General features: G+C 39.0%; 1 protein-coding gene across 3 annotated transcripts in view; it reads left to right on the top strand.

The window, feature by feature from the left end:
* HECW1 (HECT, C2 and WW domain containing E3 ubiquitin protein ligase 1) overlaps nucleotides 1-24,840 on the top strand; it is a 354,103-nt gene that overhangs the window by 206,884 nt on the left and 122,379 nt on the right. For all 3 annotated transcript variants that reach the window (XM_038392643.2, XM_038392644.2, XM_043508692.1), the window contains 2 exons: nucleotides 3,514-3,589; nucleotides 14,576-14,745. In XM_038392643.2, coding sequence (XP_038248571.1) covers nucleotides 3,514-3,589; nucleotides 14,576-14,745 — 246 coding nt within the window. The remainder of the gene's footprint in view (nucleotides 1-3,513; nucleotides 3,590-14,575; nucleotides 14,746-24,840) is intronic.

The following is a 24,840-nucleotide window of genomic DNA, read 5'->3' as shown; positions in this document are numbered from 1 at the left end:
CATGTCTATACTACCAGCTAAATCGGCACTGTTGAGATTGATGCAGTGGTGTTGATTTAGTGGGTCTGGTGAAGACACGCTAAGTTGATGGGAGAGTACTCTCCTGTCGATGTCTGTACTCCACCTCCCTGAGAGTAAGCTGTAAGCCAACCTAAGTTGGCTGTAACTGCTGTAAGCCAACCTAAGTTACGTCTACTTCAGTTATGTAATTTACATGACTGAACTAACGTAACTTAGACCAACTTACAGTGTTAGTGTAAACCAGCCCATACGAAACGCAGTGTGGAAAACACTATAGGGAGATGTTGTTATCAGTGTGGGGGATGCAAATGGAAAACTTTTCTTCAGTTTACACTGCTAATACCATATTTCTAATCATGAGGGCCTATCCCACAAGGATCTGTAAAGAGGTATTTCAGAAAGCTTTTGAAGTCTTTAATTAGGGGCTCAATTCAGTAGCCCTTAATCAGACAATACTCCCATTGATGTACTTCGGAATTTTTTTTTTCAGTAAGAGCTGAAAGACTGGGCCCTAATGTAATAAGATCAGGAGTTTACAGAATTTGGTTCCATGGAAGAGTAATATTAGGAAAGTATTTAATGTATTTTTAGCTTCATTTCATCTCCTACTCCCATTGTGTGCTCTCTCTCAGCTAGAAAAATGGAGAACAAAAACTAAGGACTTGGCCCCGGACCTTTTAAAATTATCACTCTCTGCAGGCCATGTCTATGCTATCTATCTGATCAAACTTCAATGCACCCATCATTCTGGTTTGGATAATTTGGATAAAATTTTCCAAAGTATTTAAGTCCCATTTTAAAAAGTGCTCCAGGGTCACATTTCCAAAGGTATTCAGACGCCTAGTGGGATTTTCAAAAGCACCAAGGTCAGTTCCCAAGATACCCAGTTTAATCCTCTGAAAACATAACCTTCAGTCAGACAGAAATGCAAACAAGAAGAGCATGACTTGCCAAACAGTTGAGGAAAGAGCACCTGTGTGCACAGCTTTGTTTACGTAAGCAGCTGAATCAAGTCATGCTTTGGATTAGGTTTTTTCTCCCCATTCTCGCTTCTTGAAGAATCTACTTTTTTTAAAGAAGTATTATTCCCACCTTCCTAGTACTTTTCTCAATGTATATCTATGTGATATTGAACAATTCATATTGGGTGGCATTTATCCCATGTGCACAGACCTGCATGAGGCCTATGCAATACGTAAAGGCCACAAAATAGTCCTTTTATTGTCCCTACACAGGGGGGTGGGTTTCACCCATTTAGAAAGAATGTTCAGGAAGGATGTTGAAAAATTGGAAAGCATTCAGAAAGGGCTACAAGGAAGATGTGAGGTTTGGAAAACATGCTTGATAATGAGAGAGTTAAAAGTTTCCATTTATCCAAAAGCAGGTTAAAAATATGAGTTGATCATGGTCTGCAAGTATCTTCATGGGGAAGATATTTCCGACAGACAGTTCTTTAATCTAGTAGAAAATGGCATAATAAAAGCCTGAGATTGAAAGCTGAAGCTAGACAAATTCAGACTAGAAATAAGATGCTAACTTTTAACGGTGAAGGTAACTAAGCAATGGAACAACTTACTTAGGGATGTGATGGATTCTTCATTACTTGAGATTTCTAAATCAAGACTGGATGTCTTTCTAAAAGATATGCTAGAGCTCAGACAGAAGTTATGGACTAGATGCAGAAATTATTGGGTAAGGTTCTAAGGCGGGGTCTCAAACTCAAATCACCATGAGGGCCACATGAGGACTAGTACATTGGACCGAGGGCTGCATCACTGACACCATTCCCACACTGCCTCCGGCCCCACCCTCACTCCACCCCTTCCATGAGGCCCTGCCCCTGCCCCGCCTCTTCCCACCTCCATTCCAATCCTTTCCCCAAATCCCCGCCCCTGCCCTGCCTCTTTTCCGCCTCCTCCCCTGAGCACATGGCTCCCTGCTTCTTCCCCCTCCCACCTGGAAAGCGCTAAGCACCGCCAAGCAGCTGTTTGGCGGCTGGAAGCTCCTGGAGGTAGGCAGAGGAGCAGGGACGCAGCGCACTGTGGGGGGTGGAGTGGCAGATGAGGGGAGCTTGGCGGCCACAGGAAATAACTCGGGGGGGCAGGAGGGCATGAGGAGCTTGGCGGGCCGCAGCAAATAACTCTGCAGGCCACATGCAGCCTGCGGGACGCGTGTTTGAAAGTCCTGTTCTAAGGCCTGTGTTCTTCAAGAGGTCAGACTAGATTATTATAATGGTCCCTTCTAGCCTTAAAATCTATGAATCGCTTCACTCCGATTCCCGGTATGTCTCTGGAGAAAGGTGAGCGAACTAGATGGTGTGTGGAACATGCTTCTGCCACTGAGTTGAATACCATTTCAAGGGTTGAAACCATTTAAGGGGAAATTGATGCCATTCTGAGGATCAAAGAAGAAGTGGCCAGTGGGCCATTCTGCTAGCAGCTCAACTCCCCCATCTTCTCTACTTGTTGTCAGTGGGCCCACTTCTCCCAGTTTTTTCAACTCATATTTAAAGTCTTGTAGTGAGCAGATTGATTCCCCATGTACACATCTTCCTATTCCTCCTGTGCTTTCCTCAGCTTGATCCAGAAAGAGATGGTAAAGGATTTATTTTCTTAGCTGTGACAATGTCCCAGTTTTTAGCACCAGCTGGCAAACTACTCTGTTGTATCCTGAGCATAAAGTCAGCAACAGAGCAATTCCCTTCTCTCCTGCCACTGACACATTTCAAGCAAATACAATCTTTTTAAATTAAAACAGGAGCTGTTCAGGTTCATGAAGAAAAAGCCACTATTGTCTAAAAGGTATAGATGGAGTTGAGAAAAAGAGAGTTATTCCCACATTCAAATCAGTAATGTGCAAGAAACATGCTGGTCAGAAGTCAAGCCCAACAGGGCCCACTTTCTGAAGATTCTGTCTATTAAACAAACTCAAATGATCATATTCTGTAACTTTTGCTTCTTCAGACATCCCCTGTACATTTGTCACCACAGTATTTCATAATTGCTGCTTTTTTCATGGGATTAATAATTATGTTTTATGTAACCCGTAAATATAAATACAGGTTCATGGCCATCAGCTGGAGAGTCACTAGAATAATTGAACTACAGAGATTTACATTTCATTTTGTTGAGACCAGAGTTTTCTATTAGAGTTAGGGGCAACATACCTGTCCTTATGAGCTGCATTCATTTTTTGTTTACTAAGCAGTTACTGTTTACAGATATTCCACTGAGGAAGTACTCTTTTTATTACCACAAAACACTTATAAGATTACAGTAATTTCTTGCATAGTTTTTCATTTCTGTGAAAAGGAGCTCCCTTGTGGCTGGTTTCTTACTTTACTGGTAAAATTGTTTTGATCAATAGTTTCCTAATGAAAGCATGTAATTGATTCTCAGTTGATGACGACAGCAGGAATAACAGTTATTAAGTCAGTTTTCTGTTCAAGAATCATTGGAGGCATTTATCTCACCATTTTCCTTCTTCCAGCAGATTTTTAAAAGCATCACCAGTGAAGATCCGGTCCAGAGTCAAGGAAGTCGGAGACTGATCAGTTTTTCACTCTCAGGTATTTCTTTGCTTGAATGCATAAAGCTATGAGACCAGAGGGTGGGACTGGAGATTTTTAAACCATGAATCAACCCCAATAAACTGTTTATACTTAGCCTTGAAACTTTGAGGGCCAAAGGTTTGAAGAAGGGAGGCAGAGGTTCACCTGGAAAACATGCATACAGGTGTACCTGTAATTGAAAGCAATTTTACATCTGTAAAATGGGGGTAATAATACTGACCTCCTTTGTAAAGCTGATTGAGAGCTACATATAAAAAATAAGAATGAAGAATTATTAATAATTGCATGTGCAAAAGGGCAGCCAGGTGTCCAGCTATCCATTTGTACTTGCAGTTACTTAAACTTACATGCATAAATGTGGCAGCTGCCTATACAGGCCCCAGTTCAGGAAAACATCCCTTTTCATGATAGCACTTACCCACGTGATTAATTTTATGCTTATCCATAAGGTCTGTTGAAATCAATGGGACTTCAGCACATCCTTAACTTTAAGCACATGCTTCAGCGCTTCCCTGAATCGGGCCCACAGCTGTGCGTAAACATGAGCTTGTGCATGCTGTACTTTGGGCTCACAGAGGCTTCTACTTTTCTAAATTTGCCCTTAGATATTAGTATGCCTTCACCTTGACTATCATTCCTGTTTCAAAATTATTAGTAGTAGAGTGTTGTGGTAGTGTCCAAGAATCCCACTTATGGACCAGGGCCCCATTGTGCTAGGCGCTGTACAAATCCAGAACAAAAAGACAGTCCCTTCCCCAAAAAGCTTGCAGTTTAAGTAAAACTATAAAGAAACCAAAAAGAGGACTTTACATTTAGAGCAATTAAGTAATGTAAGTAGATAAGTAAAAAAAAAAAAGAAAAAGGGAAAAAATACCATAAAACTAACATCCTTGAGCCAAATCCCAGAAATTGCCATACTGGATCAGCCCAACTAGCCCAGTGTATCCTGCCTGCTGCAGTAGACAGTAGTAGATGCTTCAGAGAAACCCTATAGTGGACAATTATGGAACTGCCTTCCCACAAGGAAAGTTTCTTCCTAATCCCATGTAGTTTGTGGTTTATATGTCCCTTTATAGGGATATTTTGTATCCCTATCTGGATATTAGGTTTTAAATGTTTATCCAATCCACGAACATTTACTCAGGCTAACTTCCATTTAGGTCAGTGAGAGTTTGCCTGAGAAAGTACTGAATAAAAACTGAATCATAATCATTGAGTTCAGTGGAAGTTTGCCTGACCAAATGTTCCCAGATAGGATAAACACTTATACCAGATACAAACTCTCATGTTTCAGGGGATTAGCCAACCACTAACTATTTGAGATCAGAAAGAAATGGGAATTTGAGTTACTTCAGTAGGAATTTTTCTCAGTATTCACTTATTTAGGGAATCAAAATTTGGTCCTCTGAGAGGTTAGCTCAAGCCTTAACTGTTCAATGGTAACATGAACAGTTATGGCTTTTGTGGCTATTTTATCTTTTATGTGATTATATTAGTATAATTTTTTTAATGTTTTAAAATTTTAAGAGAAATATTAGGGGCCTATTTAATTAGACTTAATACAATCTATTTTAAAACTCCAAAGCAATTCTGTAATTACCTTTCAAAATAAAAAAAAAACATGACTTTTCCACCTCTCTGAGAGGAATGTCACACTTCAGATTATAGACAGCTGTAAGTGTCTGAGTTCTTTGTAATGCTGGATGCAGAAAGACGAAATGCACTCAGGTTCTCATAATGAAACAGCCACTTCATTAGAAGACAGTTCATGGTCCAGTGACAGCATAACATATTTGCTGAATTTGGCCTGTTCCGCTGGTAGATGGATAGATCTTACTGTCATGAGGTTTGTGTGAGATTCCACCTCTATTTTCCCTTTTTTAATTTCATCCTATCACTTCTAGTTATAAGTCTGTGTATCACTTTCAATAATTTTTCTCGAGCTTTAATCTTTACACATTTTGATACTTGTACACTGTTTACAAAAAAAAAAGCTAACAATGTTAGGAACCATTAGGAAAGGGATAGATAATAAGGAATAAAATATCATAATGCCATTGTGTAAATCCATAGCACACCCACACCTTGAATACTGTGTGCCACTCTGGTCTCCCCAGCTCAAACAAAATATATTAGAGTTGGAAAAGTTTCAGAGAAGGCCAACAAAAATGACGAGGGTTGTGGAACAGTTTACATAAGAGGAGAAATTAATAACACTGGGACTGTTCATTTTAGAAAAGAGACAATTAATGGGGGATATGATAGAGGTATATAAAACCATGAATGGCGTGGAGAAAGTGAACGAAGAAGTGTTATTTACCCCTTCATGTAACACAAGAACCAGCGGTCACCGAATTAAATTAATAGGCAGCAGGTTTAAACAAAGAAAAGGAAGTACTTCTTTACACAATGCACACTCAACCTGTGGCCCTCGATGTCAGGGGATGTTGTGAAGGTCAAAAGTATAACTGAATTCAAAAAAGAATTAGATAAGTTTATGAAGAATCAGTGCAACTCCATGCTCTGGGTGTCCCTCAACCTGTGACTGCCATAATCTGGGAGTGGATGACAGGGGATGGATCACTTGTTGTTTTCCCTGTTTTGTTCATTCTCTCAGAAGCATCTGACGTTGGCCACTGTCATAAAACAGTATAGTGAACTAGATGGACCATTGGTCTGACCCAGTGTGGCCATTATTATGTTCTTATTTAATCAAACGCTTAACCAAAATCCACGTATACTACAGTTTGAGATTTTCAGAACAGTCTTTGTATGAGATTTGGGTGACCAATTTTAGTGGGAATTAGGTATCCAAATCCCTTTGGCACTATGAAAAATCTCAGCCTATATTTCCTTTATTCACTAATTTTGTAAGGCCCCCACCCAATCAGACTAAGCTGTTAGGATGTATTCTTTATGAACCCATGCTGTTTACTGCTCAGGAGTCTATTACCTTTCCAGAGCTTCTGCTGGGATGGAAGTGACTTTCCATAACCTCCAAAACAGGTTTGAGTTTCCAAGGCAAAGACCTAGATTCATAGACTTTATGGACAGAAGGAACTGTTAAATCATCTAGCCTGACCTTCTGTATAACAGAGTCCAGAGAATTTCATTCAGATACCCTGTGCTGAGCCTAATAACTTGAATTTGACTAAAACATGTTTTCCAGAAAGCCACCCAGTATTGAAGACCTCCAGAGACGGTAGTTTGTTCCAGTGGTTAATCACCCTCATTGTTAGAATATTCAGACTAATTGTTCAACTTTCTATTGTATTATTTTCTTGCTGAAGACAATTAAAAAGGAGTTCTGTCTTGCAGCCATTTCTGAATAATTAATTTCTTCTCATTTTATTTATTAATAGACCTGCTTTCTCCTTAGTACGACTTCTGCCTCTTCCCCTATATAAATAAAAAAGCTCTTCTAATTCTCCTTAATGCCCCTGGCTATCATGAATTCTTTCCCCGCCCCCCCTTTTTTTTTCCTGTCCTTAGTATTTTCCCTGCAAGCCTGCTATGACTGAATTCTTATTTGCTTACCTCCCCACTTTTCTACTTTTTAAAATCTCAGGTCTTTAAATGTCTCCTTGTGCAACCACTCTGGCCAATTCTTATTTCATGGATTTTTGTTTTTAAGAGGATTTGGATCTGTTCATAGATTTTTGAGGCCAGACGGGACTATTTTGACAATTTAGTCTGACCTCCAGCATAACACAGGCCATAGAACCTGACCCAAGAGTTCTTGCGTACCCTGTTGGCCCTTATATATAGGAACTTTTAGGATTCCCCTTCTTTATTCTGCACTCTTGGATTTTAATACTTCCTGTCACTTTACCTTACTCATAAGATTTCCTAATTCCTTAACATTTGCTCTCTTGACATCAACAGTACAGCTGCACCCCTTAACCCTTTCGTTACTATGCTGAGTTCAAGAACCTTATACCTGCATGCAGAGCTTGTCTATACAGAAAGCTAATGTATGGCAAGTTAAGGTGTGAATGTACAGCACAAGGCTTACTGCACACTAACTAGCCAGATAGACCCTCAACTGCGCACTAAACATTTCCTAGTGTGGTTTGGTCTACTGCTGTTTGACCCTCCTGGGTGTTGTGTTCTGTCCCATCTAGTGACACCGAGACCACTTAGAGAGAGAAAGAGAGGAAATGAGTCTGCTCTACAGCCTTAGCTAACAACCAAATGACTTTTAGCTCATTCAGTAGAGGCTCATGCACTAAGCTCCAGAGGTCCCAGGTCTGTTGGCGTTACAACAATAGATCAAAGTGCACTGGAGAACTTTTAGTGTATGGTGGCAGGGTCCACATGGCGAGTTAGAGTGTGCCACAGTAGCATGGGAGTAGGAAGATGCACACTCGTTCTGCTCAAGTTGGAGTGCTAAAAATAGCAGTGTGGCCACAGCAGCACGAGCAGTGGTTCAGGCTAGTCGCCTGAGTAGGTACCGACGGGGTTGGGTGTCCCCCAAGTTGCCATCCATGCTGCCGCTGTCACACTGCCATATTTTAGTGTGCTAACGCCAGTAGCTCTACTGCGTGTCTGTTTAGAAGGGCACTTCCTAGCAGGAAAGGCAGGTAAGTAAAATAGTTCTCTGATGAACTATTAACAGCTTCATCCATGCTTTGGGATCATGCATTCTCCAGAATTGTTTGTATAACTACTATGGTGATCCCTTTAAAGAGTCATGGCAGTTGAGAGCTGGATACTGGGGCAGTTCTGGGCCACAACAGTTCCCATTGTCTTGCTCAGCAATCTTCCTCAGAGCTGGAATTTTCTTTTCCACAAATAGCTTTGTAATTTCCTGAAAGAGAATGACTCCAAGGGATGGAGAAATTTAGTCCCTAAGGAGAGCTTTAATGAATTATAGGTTGAATTGTAGTACATACTGTCCCATTGATCTTGCCATGCTTGTGCAGAATCTTTGAAGTGGTATTAACTAGTTTATAACTTCCAACTTTAAATGAATTGAAAGTATATAAAATTGAAAGATTCTGCTTGTTCTCTCTCTGTACCTGTATTCCCTCCTGCTTCCCCCTGTCATTTTCCCAAGACTTGGCCTGATATTTTCAAATTGATTAATGTGCATAATCTCTTTTATAGAAAAGTATAATTTATGAATAACCATAAACTGACACATGGTATATTAATGTAACTTCTAATGGATTGGATAATGTCAGATCAAAGATAGGGCCTGGTCCTCAAATTATTAAGGTGCCTTCATTCTATCTTGTGTCAGCCACTGTTCCTCTCACAGACTGAGTTGTATTCACCGTATCATTCCTCCATGCTTCCATTAACCTAGTGCAGGGTTCATATAATAGTAAGGAAAAAGAACTCTTCATAATTGTAGGATTGATTCTCCATTCCGTTCCACTGCTCTTGTGGTGCTGTAAAGCCATGAATTTTAGTGCAGTTACACCACTATAAAACTGGCATACCAGAGGAAGAACCAGGCCTTGTATTTGTTGAGAAAGTTAAAATATAGTTAACCTAATAATTGGTACTTCCACAGCAAGGAGAGAAATAACATCACAAACACAGACAAGGTGCAGTTGTTCACCGAACCCAAACCCAGGCCTATAACCCCTCTGTGACCTTTGCATGGAATGTTCCATGTAAACACAGACCCGATGACACTCCCTCTGACTATTCCAACCTCCCAACATTGACACAAGCTCCTCTTCCCTTCTGTTAAAGGTTCATAAGCTCTCCCTGTTTAATGCTGACTCAGGGAAGCATGGAGTACCACAGAACAACTTTTCTTTTTTCATGTGGAAATAGCAACATTTACAAGTTGATAGAAAGGTCTGAAATCCATTTGAGGTTTTAAGGTGATGCACGGTGCAACTTTACTATACATCCTGGGAAAGTAAAGATTGGGCACTGATTTGCAATGTGCTTAATGGTTTGAAGGTCCCTGTATTTGCACTCTGTTGAATCCTTGCTACTCCATTTGTGCATCAAGTGCACACATCTTCCATGTAATGCCCTAATATGTTGGTCGTCCACTATCTTAGGCAGAGTAAGAAACGAGGTGGTTTAATGATGGGATCATCTAAAGATATGCTTGGTAAATGCCAGGGTCTCCCCACTGCATCTGCCAGGTGTCTTCTGGGTTGAAGTTGGATGACAGACTTGCCTCTCCATCTGCCCGGAATGGTTGGCGGGACTTAAGGCGAGTGTGAGACAGTGAATAAGGTTGTCATGGAGCAGGAGCTTTTGGTTAGCGAGAGCTTTATTGTACTCACACATCATAGCCACATCTCACTGTATAGTTGAAGGAGGGATGTTTTTGAGGACTGGAAGCCAAGGCAGCAAAGTGGATTTCAGGGTGCCAGTTACAAGTCTCATAGCCGCATTTAGCTGGATAGTGATAAAGTCTGTGTACAAGTTTCTTTCCCACACAGCTGCGCAGAACTTGGCTGTGGAATAAGCTAAAGCCACTGTTGCCATTCATAGCATTCAAGCAGTGCAACCCCAGCTAGAACCTGCTTGCTTTTGGAAGATATTGTTATGACTCTGTTTTATGGGTCACATGTTTCAGATGTTGATAGATAAGGTTGTGATGAAGAGATGATCGTGGGTGATTGCCTTGCCAGAGAAGTTTATGTTCAGCATTCTCTTAGCTTCAGAATTGCTGAGATGGAAAGCTGATGACACAGGTTTTGATGGATTGGGTTTGAGTTGCCAGTACTGAAAACAGTTTTCCATCTTCTTCTGATCAGCATTAAGGGTGTCTTCCGTTTTGCTGTATGTTGAGGCCTGTGTCGCTAGTGACAGATCATCAGTATAAATGAGCATCTCAGGCATATCACTTATGTATAAGTTAAAAAGAGATGGTGCAAGTACTGATCCTTGTGGGAGGCTATTGTGCAGCCTCCATTTTTTGCAAACCTGATTTATGAGATGGGCACGGAACTTTCTTCTTTGAAAGCATTGACCTAGTAAGTTGAAATGTCTGGCTGGATTGAAGCAGGTTGGATAACTTCAGCTCTAGGCCCTTGTGCCAGACACTGCCATAGGCTGATGACAAGTCAATAAAAGTTGTGGCCATTTTAACCTTCCACTGAAAGCTGGCCTCAATATGTGTACTACAGAACTAACTTATGTGCACTAAAATTTTTTAAATTATGTTGATATACCATATCATGCAACTTTCCCCTATACATGACATTGAGAAACAAACTATCCCAAAAAATGCCTGGCTGAATTGTACTTGGACAAGTATCTGGAAGATAATTAATGAAAGCTGATTTGGTTTTTTAAATACTGAGTGCTATGGTCTCCATAGTTTATTCCAGGTAATAGAATTAGGCTGGAGGGTCATTATAGTTACCTGCTTATAAAGAACAATGAGCAGCTAACTATAATATCGAGTGCTAGATATTTTCATTCCTGTCTGTCAATAACCCATATCATTGGATAATAACACGAGCAATCTTTTCTCTAAGGGAAAAATGTAGAAACATATACAGCAATAAATATTTCTGTTTGAGAGTCTTTTGAGGAGACATCAGACAAAACAAAATCAGTTCTTAGAGGCTCTTCTCATACTTTCTCATCCTGTGGCTTACATTACTAACCTCGTTCTGTTATTCTGTTCTGGCACTGTCATCAGCATCCCTTTTTCAATTATGGTTTGGGCTTTCCTGGAATGTACTGCTGACAGTGCAGTATTAACTGCAAAGTCAGTTGATCATAATGGACTTCAGTAGAATTGGGAGCCACACTTTATTTGAAAGGTGTCTTGTACATAAGAACCTCATGCTCAGGAGGGGTAGTCTATACAAGCTTCCCATTTTTTAAACCTTTGTACAACATAAGGTTTACAGTCTGAACCAAAACATTTTATTTGTGGAATGATGCTACAAAGAGCATGACACCACATACTCTCACAGAAGTACTTTCTAGTGGAGTGTTCTTTCATTTAACCTGGTTTGTATTTGATTAAGAGTATTTGACAGATGTGAGAATGGGATTCTTAAAATACAGCAAGTTTTTTATGCTCACATGTGCGACAGCTTTTGAAATCTCTGCCTGATGAGCTGAATGTCCCAGGTGTAGAGGTGCACACAGTTCAGGCAGAGACATCCCTTAGGGATATATTTATTAAAGGAGGAAATTCTATATCCTAGTAAAGGGAAAAGGAAAGAAGTTGGTAAAGTTCAGGCAGGCACTCGTGAGGAACAGTCCAACAAAATAGAATCACATTGAAATATAACGCATGAAGGCAAGCAATTGAATATTGACAAAATTTACAAGTACTATATGCAAATGCTAGAAGTCTAAATACTAAGATGGGTGAACTAGATAGAGTGCTTGGTATTAAATGGGGATATTAATATAATAGGCATCACAAAAACTTGGTGGAATGAAAGTAATCAAATGACATGGTAAAATCAGGCAGCATGTTTACTACAAACAAGAAAAAGTACTTCTTCACACTATTAACCTGTGGAACTCATTCCTATGGGATGTTGTGAAGGCCAAAAGTATAACTGGGTTCAAAAAAGAACTAGATAAGTTCAGGGAGGTTAGGTCCATCAATGGCTATTAGCCAGGATGATCAGGGATGCAACTCCATGCTCAGAGCAGCTCTAAACCTCTGACTGTCAGAAGCGGGAGAGGAAGATGGGTAGATCTCTCCAAAATCACCCTGTTCTGTACACCCCATGAAGCTCCATGGCCATTGTCTGACAGAGGATACTGGGCTAGATGGACCATTGGTCTGACCCACAATCGAAATTATGTTCTTAAAAACAGCCACAACAAAATTATTTACTCTTTCACTTGGGACTGTCTTTCATTGGGTCTTATCACAAACTGTCTAGTGAAGCAAAATATTTTTGCCTAGCTCCGTAGAGTTTAGCCCCTATTCTTTGACATAGCTGTACTCTGACATATACTTTGTGTTCATTTGCAAAGCATTCCGTTAGAAGTTCCAATCCATCCAGCATATCCTGTTATTGACACAATTGCACCATTGTTAATGGGTTTTAATTGGTCTCATCTAACATATTGGCTCAGCTGTCTCATCAGGTTTCTGTTAAAGTATTAAAACTGTGTAATAATGAACATGTGGCAGATTAGAACTTTTAAACAATCCTCCAAGAGAAATATTAAAAAAATATTTAGAAGGGTCTCCAAAAATGGTTGAATTTATCTTCCCTAACGTTTTACATCTCTTTAAGGCAGTGACAGAAAGAAAGAAAGAAGCAAAACTGTTATTTATTGCCTTTGTTTCAATATGAAATAGAGTTTTAAATGAAAGGGGATGAAAACTCTATACAAATAGCAATTTAAATAAAGAATCACACACTGAAATCATTAAAAGGAAGTGGTTTCACGTTCCAAAGGAAGCTAGAAATGCATCTGGAAAAAGAAAGATTCAGCGGATACAGGCACTAGCTACTAAGGAGTCCTGAACTAATGAGATACAAAACAATCTACAGGTATTTCATGGGCTTCAAAAAGACAAGCAATAATGGGCTATGTGGCCTTCTTCAGGATCTTATGAGTAAATTTGAAAAGAGGCACTGGGGGTTCCATCTGCATGACTCACAGTAAAGCCCCTGGGAGATGTGCAGCTAAAAATCCTGCTCTAAGCATGTACTTTCCTAGATTCTCTTAGAAGAAGCTCACCAGTACAAAGAAGCAGACTTATTTAAAGGGGTGAAAAAAGCTCCCATTAACAGCAATAGTTTAAAAACCATATGATATCATATCAAAACTTCCAAGCCCAGTTGACTAAATTTGGGTGCCTAAAGCCATATTTAGATGAATGTTAGATTTAGGAACCAAACTTTAGGCACTTGTGTTTGAAAATTTGGATTGTATTATATACTACACAAAAATAAAATACATTACATTGTATAATATAATATTGCAATAAAATTAATGTTGAACAATGATGCTTTTATTGTAAAAAAAACCAATAAAGCATTATATTCTAACAGACAGGATTCAAATGAGTTCCACCTTTCTCGTGCAGAGAGCATCAAAAATATTTACAAGGAAAATTTCATATAAGGAATATGGTCCATTTCACCTACTGCAGCTTAACTGAATGTATCAAATAGAATTAAGTGAATCTTGACAAATTTAGCTTCTCCTTTTGCCTGTGGAGTATCTTTGAGCAGATCACGATTTTCCTGAATTTGTTCATTATTCAAATTCAGAATTTTTTTTCTCAATCAGTTGATCATGAGTGTTTGAAATTAAACTTTGTTGTAATTGGTTAGATAATTCACATGGTATTAGTTCTGTTCCAAGGTTAGATGAATATACAAGCGCTTGGAGTGTATTTCCATGTGCAAATCTAAAATTCAGTTTCCGCAAATTCTAAAGGATGAAACTTTGAGGTGTTTCAGCAGAAACTTTCCAATCCTCATTACTCAACTCTCTCCCTGCAGAAAGCACACCCAAAAGGAATGTGATCTTGGCTAAGGATAGTTCTTTTAAAAATGTAAATAAATATGCACAGAACACTTTTTGAGAGTGTATTTATTGGGAACCTTTTACAAAAGGAAAATGAATTCACAAAAGCTGACATTTTGGCCTCACTGAAGCCAATTAAGTGTGTTGCTTCAGTGGGGTCAGGATTTCACGCAAAGGATTTAACTGACTTCCCCTTAATCATACAAAATCTTTGGCAAAGAAGGGAATTAGAACTCTTTTATTTTGACTCCCATTTTTGTGCCTTAATTACAAACTATTTTTTACTTTCTCCATAAATGGGAGGATTGTGCTGGTACTTCAGTTTTAAAGTTCTTTATAAATCCTAGGTGTTATTGAAATTATTTGTTACGGTTTGGTTTTATGTTACAATGCAAGTAATGTAGAAATAATGTAGTAGAATTTTTCATGTTCCTCCTTTACTTTTTAATTTGTCATTAGTTCCCTATGTAGTTCTGCTGGCTTTGCAGTGCACTAATTGGAATGTGATTGCTAATCTGAATATTCAACTTTTTGCAGATTTCCAGGCTTTGGGTCTGAAGAAAGGAATGTTCTTCAACCCAGACCCATACCTGAAGATTTCCATTCAGCCTGGAAAGCACAGCATCTTTCCAGCGCTTCCTCACCATGGACAGGAGAAGAGATCCAAGATCACATGTAATACTGTGAACCCTATCTGGCAAGGAGAGGTACGGCGCTGAGTATCTCTCATTCTCTAGACTGCTGTATTCTGTTTTAGCCCTCTGTTTCTAACCATTTTCTTAGAACCTGGAAATAAGCCTGATATCTCAATCACAGTACGTTTAAAAAAAAATCTAGCTTCTTGTTTATTACCAATCAGGGTTTTATTTTTTTAATGTAAAAAAGCTTAAATCAATCAAATTGATCAAATTTATTTTCACTACTGTTAGTGATCAATAAAAAAGTGCATACATATAAATTTTCTGGGTAACCCCCTTTATAGCCTGCGTCAAACAGCTTGATCTGTTGTCTCATTTGGTTCTAAAGTTAACTTACAATTTAGTACAATCATAGGACTGCATACAGCTTCAGCTTCACTTATTTTATCTTTTTCTCAGGCAGAAATACATTTTACCCATACATTTCCAGTGTATTTGAATATCTGTTTGTTTGTTTTGTACATCAGATTTTTGCTAATTTAAGCACTTGTTATTTATTTGTTTAGTACACTACCAAAATACTTATTCTCTAGTTAACGATTCTTGACCCAATCATTTCTAGCAGGCTAGCATTTTTCTTTACATGACTTCAAAAGCATCATGGGGAAGTCTGGCTCATAAGCAATCTATAAGCCTTATAAAAAATATCTGGCCCGTAGGTCAATATGGTTAAAATTGTGATTTAATTGATTGTTCTTGTTAGATGATAATCCTAAATGTATTAATGCCAAAGGCATAATTTTCTACTAAAATGAATGTTAGATTAATACTTTCCGTACATATTGTATTTTAAGGCCAAAATTTAAAAAAATCATTATTGAATGTAGGCATCACCCAGCATTGAAAAATATAATTGGATGTTTTTGAAAACTGCTGTTAGACTGATTGAAGTTCTTGAAGTTATGAAAATAGATAGAGAACATTATGTGAGGTGCTATAGATGCAGCATGCAATCAAAAAGGGATGTGTGTGATTTAAAAATGTCAGTGGTAATGTAAATTAGAGGCAGATTTGGCACATTTGCCCAACACCTGGAAGAAATACTCTGAAATCAGCTGCACCTGCTGATTCAATAAGCACCAGCGAGAACTTAGTACATTTCACTGTTGCCTGCTGCTTTTAAAGTACACCTGAAACAGCAGCATACAGCACCTCTGTATTAAATGAAGGGCACTAAACACAAAGGGCCTGATTTACCAGTGTTTTCTATTGGGCCAGTTAGTTCCATTTCAGAAAAATGGTAAAAAAAAAAATCCAAAACAAATACCTGGATCCAAATTAAATATAAACTGGAAAATAGTCTTGTGCTAATCTGTGTTGAGCCCTATGCCAAAGGTGGGGAGAAGAGGTCCAAAGAACAATGACTGCACGCTCCTGCACAGGAGATGGGCAGCATTAGGGAGCACAAGGACTATGTGAGTGTAGTCATGCTACCAGTACTTGATACCACAGAGGAGGAGACAGGGACATGGCCTGAATCCTTCATTCAGTATTAACTGGTGCAGCTGGCAACACTTGCAGTGGAGGAACGTGCTGTCCCTGTGCAAATAGTGATGAAGTGGCTGTACTCATGGGGACTGAATGGGATTTTCAGAAGCATTCAGTACAAACCTAACTCTGCTCCCACCCAGTGAAGTCAATACAGTTAAATATAATTTACTTTCGCTTTTAGTCCCCTTTGCATTACCAGAGCAATATAAAATGGCTTTAGTCTAAATGAGACTCAGGCCCTCTGAGACTGACTGCTGCTCTGACAGTTTGTCAGCACTCCTTCTTCCTCAAGTCATGCCGGGATGTCGGAGTTTGTTCAGTGACATTCCATTTCAGACAGAGTTTTGGAGTGATGGAGGAAAAACAATGAGATGGCCTAACTGGGGCTTGAACAAAAAAAAAAAAAAAAGAGCACAGCAGCTTCAAACTTTTTCACTCAGCCCCATGGTTCTCTTGATCAGATGAGAGCCTCCAGGCTGTCATCTTTAGTACTGTTAGCCTGCATGACTAAGAAATTCTGAGCAATTGTGGTGTCTGTCAGCATACTCCGTTTCTGCCTTCTCTGCAGCCAATATGAAGACATTTAGCTGCCACAGCCCTTTAATACATTCTCTGTTCCCCAGGCACCAGTGACCTGAAACCTTCATCCGCTTGTCCATGTCTTAGCAATGAAAAACCAATGTCACTTTCCACTGAATAAAAGCTATTGGGCCTGATTCTCCATTGCCTTTCACTTCGGGTAGGGAGAGTTGGAAATGCTATCAAACCAGAATGGCAGCATTTTATACCAACTCTGTGTGCATTTTTCCATAGGTATACATAACTACATAAGCAGAAAATCAGGCCCATGGTATGTAAAAATCAGGTGTGGGTTTTTTCCCATGAAAATATTTTAAGTCCTGAATTCATTTTAGATGGATTGGTTTTTATAAGGTGCTCTGGCATTGTGTAATTGCTTTGTGTAAATAGCAACCATATGCTCCTTTTTCTTAATTGATGACAAGTCTAATTTGCAATATTTGCTCACCTCACCTGAAAATTCAGGGTGGAGGTTGAGTGAGGGGAAGAGGATTGTGCAGTCATTATAAATGTCTGCAGACGGGGGTCTTAAATCTGCTGTTATGCCTGGCCAAACTCATAACTAACCGAGAGCAGAATTTGGCTCAAATTTTGTGGGGTGCTATCCACCTGCAGACTGTGAGGAAATGATTCATTCATTCACTCACTTACATTCATGTACCCTAATGTTCCCTGGATATATACTATGTTGTTCCATATATTTAACCAGTACGCTTAGATTTCATGCAGTATAGCACTTTTTTATACTTAGTATATCACTGAGCACAGTGCTCTGGGATGAATTAAATACTGGGCATGTAATTCACCACAGGTATAGGCAGCTGCAACTCTGTGAACTTGAGAGAGATTGCAACCACTGTGAATTTGGCCTTGGTACTGTGTTGCTTTGCAAAGAAAATTTGATAGACATTTTGTGATCATCATTAGCTCACACACAAACTGGTATTTCATCATGTGTTCCTGGCTTTAGCCAGGTAGACAGTGTTACCTTTTACCTTTTAGAAAAAAATGAAAACTGGTCTAAAACCAACAAGATGTAGTTGAATAAAGACAACTGTAAAGTATTACAAGTAGGAAAGAAAAATCAAATGCACAATTACTACAAAATAGGAAATACCTGGCTAGGCAGCAGTAGTGTTGAACATAATCTGAAGGTTACAGAAGTTATAAATTCATGATACTCCCACATCTTGAATAGTGTGTGCAGATTTGATCGCCCCATCTCGGAAAAGATATATTGAAATTGGAAAAGGTTCAGAAAGGGTAACAAAAATGATTACGGGCAGGGCCAGCTCTACGTTTTTTGCCACCCCAAGCAGCAAAAAAAACCAAACAAAAACCTGCTGAATACGCTGCTGCCAGAGAGAACAGGAACACTGGAGGGAGCTGCCGCTGAATTGCTGCCCCGGGAAACAACAGAGAGGGGCCACCGCCGAATTGCCGCCAGGGCTGCTGCCGGAGTGCCGCCCCAAGAACAGCCGGAGTGCCACCCCTTCAGCAGCACTGCCCCAGGCTCCAGCTTGCTTAGCTTCCATATGAGGAGAGATTAATAAGACTGGGGACTTTTCAGCTTGGAAAAGGGATGACTAAGGGGGGATATGATAGAGGTCTATAAAATCATGACTGGTTTGGAGAAAGTAAATAAGGAAGTGTTATTTACTCCTTCTCATAACACAACAACTAGGGGTCACCAAATAAAATTAATAGGCAGGAGGTTTAAAACAAGCAAAAGGAAGTATTTCTTCACACAACACACAGTCAACCTGTGGAACTCTTTGCCAGAGGATGATGTGAAGTCCAAGACTATAACAGGGTTCAAAAAAGAACTAGGTAAGTTCATGGAGGATAGGTCCAACAATGGCTATTAGCCAGGATGGGCAGGCATGGTGTTCCTAGCCTCTGTTTGCCAGAAGCTGGGAATGGGCAACAGGGGATGGATCAATTGATGATTACCTGCTCATTGCCTCTGGCATTGGCCACTGTCAGAAGACAGGATACTGGGCTAGATGGACTTTTGGTCTGACCCAGTTTGGCCATTCTTATGTTCTTATGGCTCACAAATTACATATAAGTCAATAATGTGATGTAGCTGAGAATTAGGTTAATATGATTCTGGAGTGTATTAATATGAGTTATCGTATGTAGGACACAACAGGTAATTGACCTGCTCTACTTGACACTGGTGAAGCCTCAGCTTGGAATATTGCATCCAGTTCTGAGTGCCGTGCTTTAGGAAAGATGTGGACAAATTGGAAAGAGTCCAGAGGAGAGCAACAAAAATGGTAAAAGATTTAGAAAACCTGGCCTATGAGGAGAGGTTAGAAGAACTAGGCATGTTCAGTCTTGAGAAAAGAAGACTGAGGAGGGACTGATAACAGTCTTCAAATTTGTTAAGGGTTGTTATAAAGAGGATCATGATCAGTTGTTCTCTGTTTCCACTGAAGGTTGGACAAGAAGTAATGGGCTTAATGTGTGGCAGGGGAGATTTAGGTTAGACATTAGGAAAATCTTTCTAACTATAAGGTCAGTTAAGCTCTGGAATAGACTTCCAAGAGAAGTTGTGGAATCCCCACCATTGGAGGTTTTTAAGAACAGTTTGGACAAACACCTGTCAGGAATAGTTCTTCCTCAGTGCAAGGGGCTGTACTAAATGACCTCTCAAGATCCCTTCCAATCCTCCATTTCTATGATTCTATGAAAGAATGTTCTTTTCACAAATCTTTTTCTCCCTGCTAGAATGGAAATAAGGTGAGATGCATATTGATTATGTTCATCTCTCCTAATGAGATGCCTCTGGCATCATGTTCTCTGTATGAAGTCCTTTCAAAATATGTTTTTAATGACAGCAAGCTGTAAGGTAGCTCATCACGCAGTCAGTACAAATCTTACAGCAAGACTTAAATAAAACCAGGTCCCTATGTTTGCCTTCATCAACCTAATTCTGAAGAGCAGTAGTGCCAGGTTTTTCAATGACAGGGTTTTTATTTTGTTTTCAAAGGGCTTGGAATGATTGGGAATCACAAGCTTGAATGAAAAAAATACTTGTTCAAGAAATAGTTCACTCTTCCCAAGCATGGTTAGAAAATGCGCTCAGTTTGCAATTAGAGTACTTCGGGGCCATTCAGACTTTAATATAAGACATATTTACAATATTTCTTTCTTAATAAATACAGAAGTTTGGTTTAGCTAGCTTTGTGAATGTTTTGTTTATTTACCAGTGAGTGGATAGAGTCTCAGGAATGGGCACCCATACATATGCCACTAAAAATTGCCTGTTACCTCCACCTGGTGTATTTACCTGGTAGAAAGTGTTATCTGTTAGATAAGACATAAATCTTAGGTTCTTGTAATTTATTGTTCTAGAAGGATGTCTGAGCCCAGATTACCAGCCAGACTATAACTAGGGTACCCACAGTCTGACCTACCTGTAGTATGTTAGTTGTTACTGTCTTAATTACCTGTTTTTGGTGCAAAATGGTGGCTGATTTTCTGAAGATAGGTGCATTTTAGTGTTGGATTAAGTGATCTGCATAAATATAGCTATTAAGCATTGTTGTAAAAGGAATGCTGGATTAGATAAATGGAAAGAATTATTATAAGAATAATTTAGCGGAATACATCTTGTAGACACCCAACTAACCTCACTACCTTCTAAACATCTTAGTTCAGTTCAGCAGATTGTTTCCTTTTTTTTAAAGACATACAAAAACTGTGAGCTCCATTAATAATTTTGGATGAGATTTTCCAACACACCTACATGACTAAAGATCAAAAGTCTTAAATCTTTGAAAATCTCATGCTATGTCACCCAGTGTGCTACAGACCTTACTACAATGAAACCCTTATCAAATAAGGCTTGATCTAAACCCCATTGAAGGCACTGTGGCTCAGGCCCTTGGTCTTCTTATTGACACCTCTCATGAGAGAGAAAGACAGGAGTGGGGGACGGGGACAGCATTCCTATTTATTCTGTGATTCTCTGGCACAGAATTTGCTGTGGAGTCCAAGAATCTACCCTGGCCACAGAATTATGCTCCAGAATCTAAACGTTAATCTAAAAAAAAGTTTTGAGCAAAATTGTCAAATCTAAATGGCTAAATTAAATTCCTAAATCCATAACTAAGCACCAAAATAAAAACTATGTGATTTAAATCAGTGCTGAACATCTGCAGCTCCCATTGACTTGCTGGGATTTGTTGGCGTTCAGTCCTGCTGAAGATCAGGCCATTTCTACTTAGGTGCCTAAATATGGTTTTAGGGAGTCTAATTTTTGCATCCTGGTATGAAAATTTTGGTCAGTGCTTTTAGAGCTAATGGTGAGAAATATAACCTGGAAAATGTGATTCAAGTATAAAGTATTGTTATATTGTCTTTCAGACAACGTGAAATAATAGGTTTCAAAGGTTTGAACTGCCCCATTCATCCCAATAGGATGTTATCACCCACAGATGCCAATTAAAATATCACATAATTTCACTGATGATCACACATTAGCTAGCTAATGTGCTTATCTTGCCAACCAAACAGCTCCCCAAAGCTCCAGGGGTGCTGACAGCCTTCAGCTTCCTCATCCTGACAACTTCCACAGTGTAACCAGGGGCTTGTCAGTACAAACATCTGCAGGATTTTGCCTTCTGAAAATGTTGGGATGATGTAAATTAAACTCAATTTAATATCTAAGGTCCAGATTGTGACTCTCTTATTCATGTTGACAAGAATAAATACTCACAAGAATAATCCTAGAGTAAGCAAGGGATTTACAACATGGCCATAAATAAATAACAGTAGGGATACTGTACTGATTCAACTGTTCATTTTGTTATTTAGTTAATCACTCCATTTCAAAATGTAAATGAATCTGTTGCAGAACTTTTTTCTGCCATAGAAACTGAAGAACTTTATCCCACAGAGTACCCCACAGGTCCAGCTTCGACATAAGGGGGGAGATCCTGATTCCACTGAAGTCAATGTGAATTTTTCCAAAGTTTCAATGATGCCCTGATTTCACCCACCATACACAAAGCCTTGTGTACAGTAGCCTCATTATACAGCACTTGCTAACGAACAGCCAAGCAAAATGGAAAAGATCCAAAATTTATTCAACTGTATACAAAAATTGTAGTGTGTATAGCTGTAATTTCTGAATCTCTGATGATAATTGAAGTGTAAAGGCCCAAGACAGCTCAGATTTCCTTCAGGAACTGATTAAAAGCAAGAAGTAAATACATTAGATTGCTTTAATATGTCATTCTGCTAGCTATACAGTTTAGCTGCAATTTCTGTTCCCCAAAAAGTATATAATTCTTGCTAGTCTCACACCTCATTGCCCATAGGAGTCCTCCAAGTATTTTTAATCTGTGCTATACTAATAAATATGTAGGCACTGCATTGAGGAATGAACGAGAAATGATAATTAACTGTGGAAGTGGTGTTTGAAATTGATGTTTCCATGAGTTCTTTTCTATTGTTAATGGCATTGTCCTGAAATTTGCTATTAATAAAACAAGAGAAGTCTTGCTAGGCTATCTAAGCCTCCAAAGAAGAAGCATTTTTAAAGAGTCTATCAACCACTAACTCAGAATTTTGTAGAACACATGAATTAAATGTCGGGGAACTTTTTCTATTTTTCGTTTCTACAGCACGCTCATTATAGGCATATAGCAAGTCTGTGTGTGGAGGCTCTATCCAACTTTCAAGGCAGTCAATGGAAATATTCTCATTGACTTCAGCAGGATTTGGATCAGACCCTACAACAGCAGCACATATTCAGATATATGCTTGGAGACTCATCCAGCGAAGGAGACATTGTGCTTCAGGATAACATAGCACTATAAGGCTGGTTCAGTTGGCCGAAGGGCACTCTTTGTTGCTGCTGAATTTGGAAGCAAAGTGTCCTCTAGTAGATCCTTTATATAAGTACTACATTATTTCACAGTTATGGGTCAAAACTCTGCAGCTTGCAATAGTGATGCTGCAATGCTTTGTGTTGCTACTGTTTAATACTGTAGTATTTTTGAAGCAGTTATGGGTGTGCTACAATTGCATTTATAGTAATTGTTTTTCCCTGATACTTTACACTTCCTATCATAATGTACATTTCATTATATTCACACTATACAGCTGCTAACACAATGGAGCTCACTACTACAGGATCCCATATCTATCCACATTGGCTCAGAAGCAGCACAGTGTGCGTTTTGCCATCTTTCCTCTTATGCGGTCACGTAGGAACAAGAAGAATTTAGCTCCAGCTGCTTAAGAAACAAAAATTCCCCGTGAGTTTGTATAGTTCAGACACATAGTATAGCATTAGGCAATAATTACAAGCACAGGAAGTTTTTGAATGGTGGACATTTCTGTGTCCTTAAATAATGGAGATGGTGAATGTTGCAGTGCATTAAAAATGTAATTGACTAACTATACAATTAGAAATGAAAAACCTAGTGATGAAATATTCAGCTAAAAGACTAAATCTGTTCTCACCCATCAAAACTAAATTATAGTCTTTTAAGATTTACTTCTTCTTACATCTTCCTTTTGGTATGATAGATATCTCAGATAAAATTTCTGTTTAATTATATTGCATATTCAACTGCAAATCAAGAGCCTCATTCCTCCTGTCATCTATTTATCTACTCATCATCCGCTACACTGACAATCTTTTAAAAGAACTAATTTGTACATAAATTCATTCTAAGCAGGGTTAATGGATTTATTCTGATTTATTTCACATTTCCTTTATATTATTATTAAACGCCTGTCTCTGTGATTCTCCTCTCTTCCCCCCATGATGGTTTTTACCATGTTTATTCAGATATGAGAATAATGTTGGTGAAAAATACAAACTAGGAGTTAGTCATCAAAATCAGCTGACTTAATGTTATAATTATCTTGAACCCCCTGGGATGGAATGGAATGGAATGTCCCTTTTAAATGGGTGCAGATGTATTCTGCAAAGGCAGCATTTAAAGTGTACCATGAGTTCTGTACCATACGTGAGCAGCATGCACAAAATCCCCATTGCAATCCATTTGTTTGAATAATTTGTGTATGCACAAACCATTGTTGGGTCAGGGAGCAGATGTGCAGTAAAATGCAGGTTACAATCTTGAACCCCGAAAATGACACTTGCTACAAGGTATCTGCAGAGTAGCCCCTCTCACGTATTTTAAGGAAAGCCAAGGTTAAGGCAACTACTGTAAACATAGAATCCTAGAAATTTCAGGCTGGAAGGGACCATGAGAGGTCAACTAGTTCAGCCCCTCACACTAGGCAGGACCAAGCATACCTAGACCATCCCTGACAAGTATTTGGCTAACCTGCTCTTAAAAACCTCCAATAATGGGGATTCCACAATTGCTCTTGGAACCCTATTCCAGTATGTAATTATTCTTAGAGTTAGAATATTTTTCCTAATATCTAACCAAAATTTCCCTTGCTGCAGATTAAGCCCATTACTTCTTGTCTGGCCTTCAGTGGACATGGAGAACAATTGATCGCCATCCTCTTTATGACAGCCTTTAACATATTTGAAGACCATTAACAGGTCACCTGCTCAGTATGTGTGTGGATTAGCTGGCACGTACACATGAATCTCCCAGTAGCTGACACACTGTACTTCATTCTGATTGAAGTTTCAACAATGTGAATCTATAGAAGCCCAAGGAATAAAACCAGTGCAAGTGAGAAGAGAATCAGAGCCCTAGTGAGTATTTTAAAGTGTCAGTTTATGTTCTCAGATCCATCCAAGATCTGACTGTCATGTACGATCGAAAGATCTTCATGTGTACAATAAAAGGTACCCCCTCCTTTTTAAATTACTGAGGAATAAACTACTACTGTACATTTCTTGGCATCAGAACAGTGGAAGAACTTGAAATCTTCTCAGTTTTTCTAAGTTACATAGATGAGTTTACCTCAGTATCAAATTGTATTTCCCCATGTTCACTATAAGAAATATGTTAAATATTGAGGTAATATTATTTTCTTATCTTAAGAAAGATGTCCTGGACTGAATAGGCATTAAGATGACAT

Source organism: Dermochelys coriacea, chromosome 2, assembly GCF_009764565.3.
Source record: "Dermochelys coriacea isolate rDerCor1 chromosome 2, rDerCor1.pri.v4, whole genome shotgun sequence".
NCBI classification, from domain to species: domain Eukaryota; kingdom Metazoa; phylum Chordata; order Testudines; family Dermochelyidae; genus Dermochelys; species Dermochelys coriacea.
The sequence above is the reverse complement of the archived record's forward strand: the minus strand, read 5'-3'. Positions and strand labels throughout refer to the sequence as shown.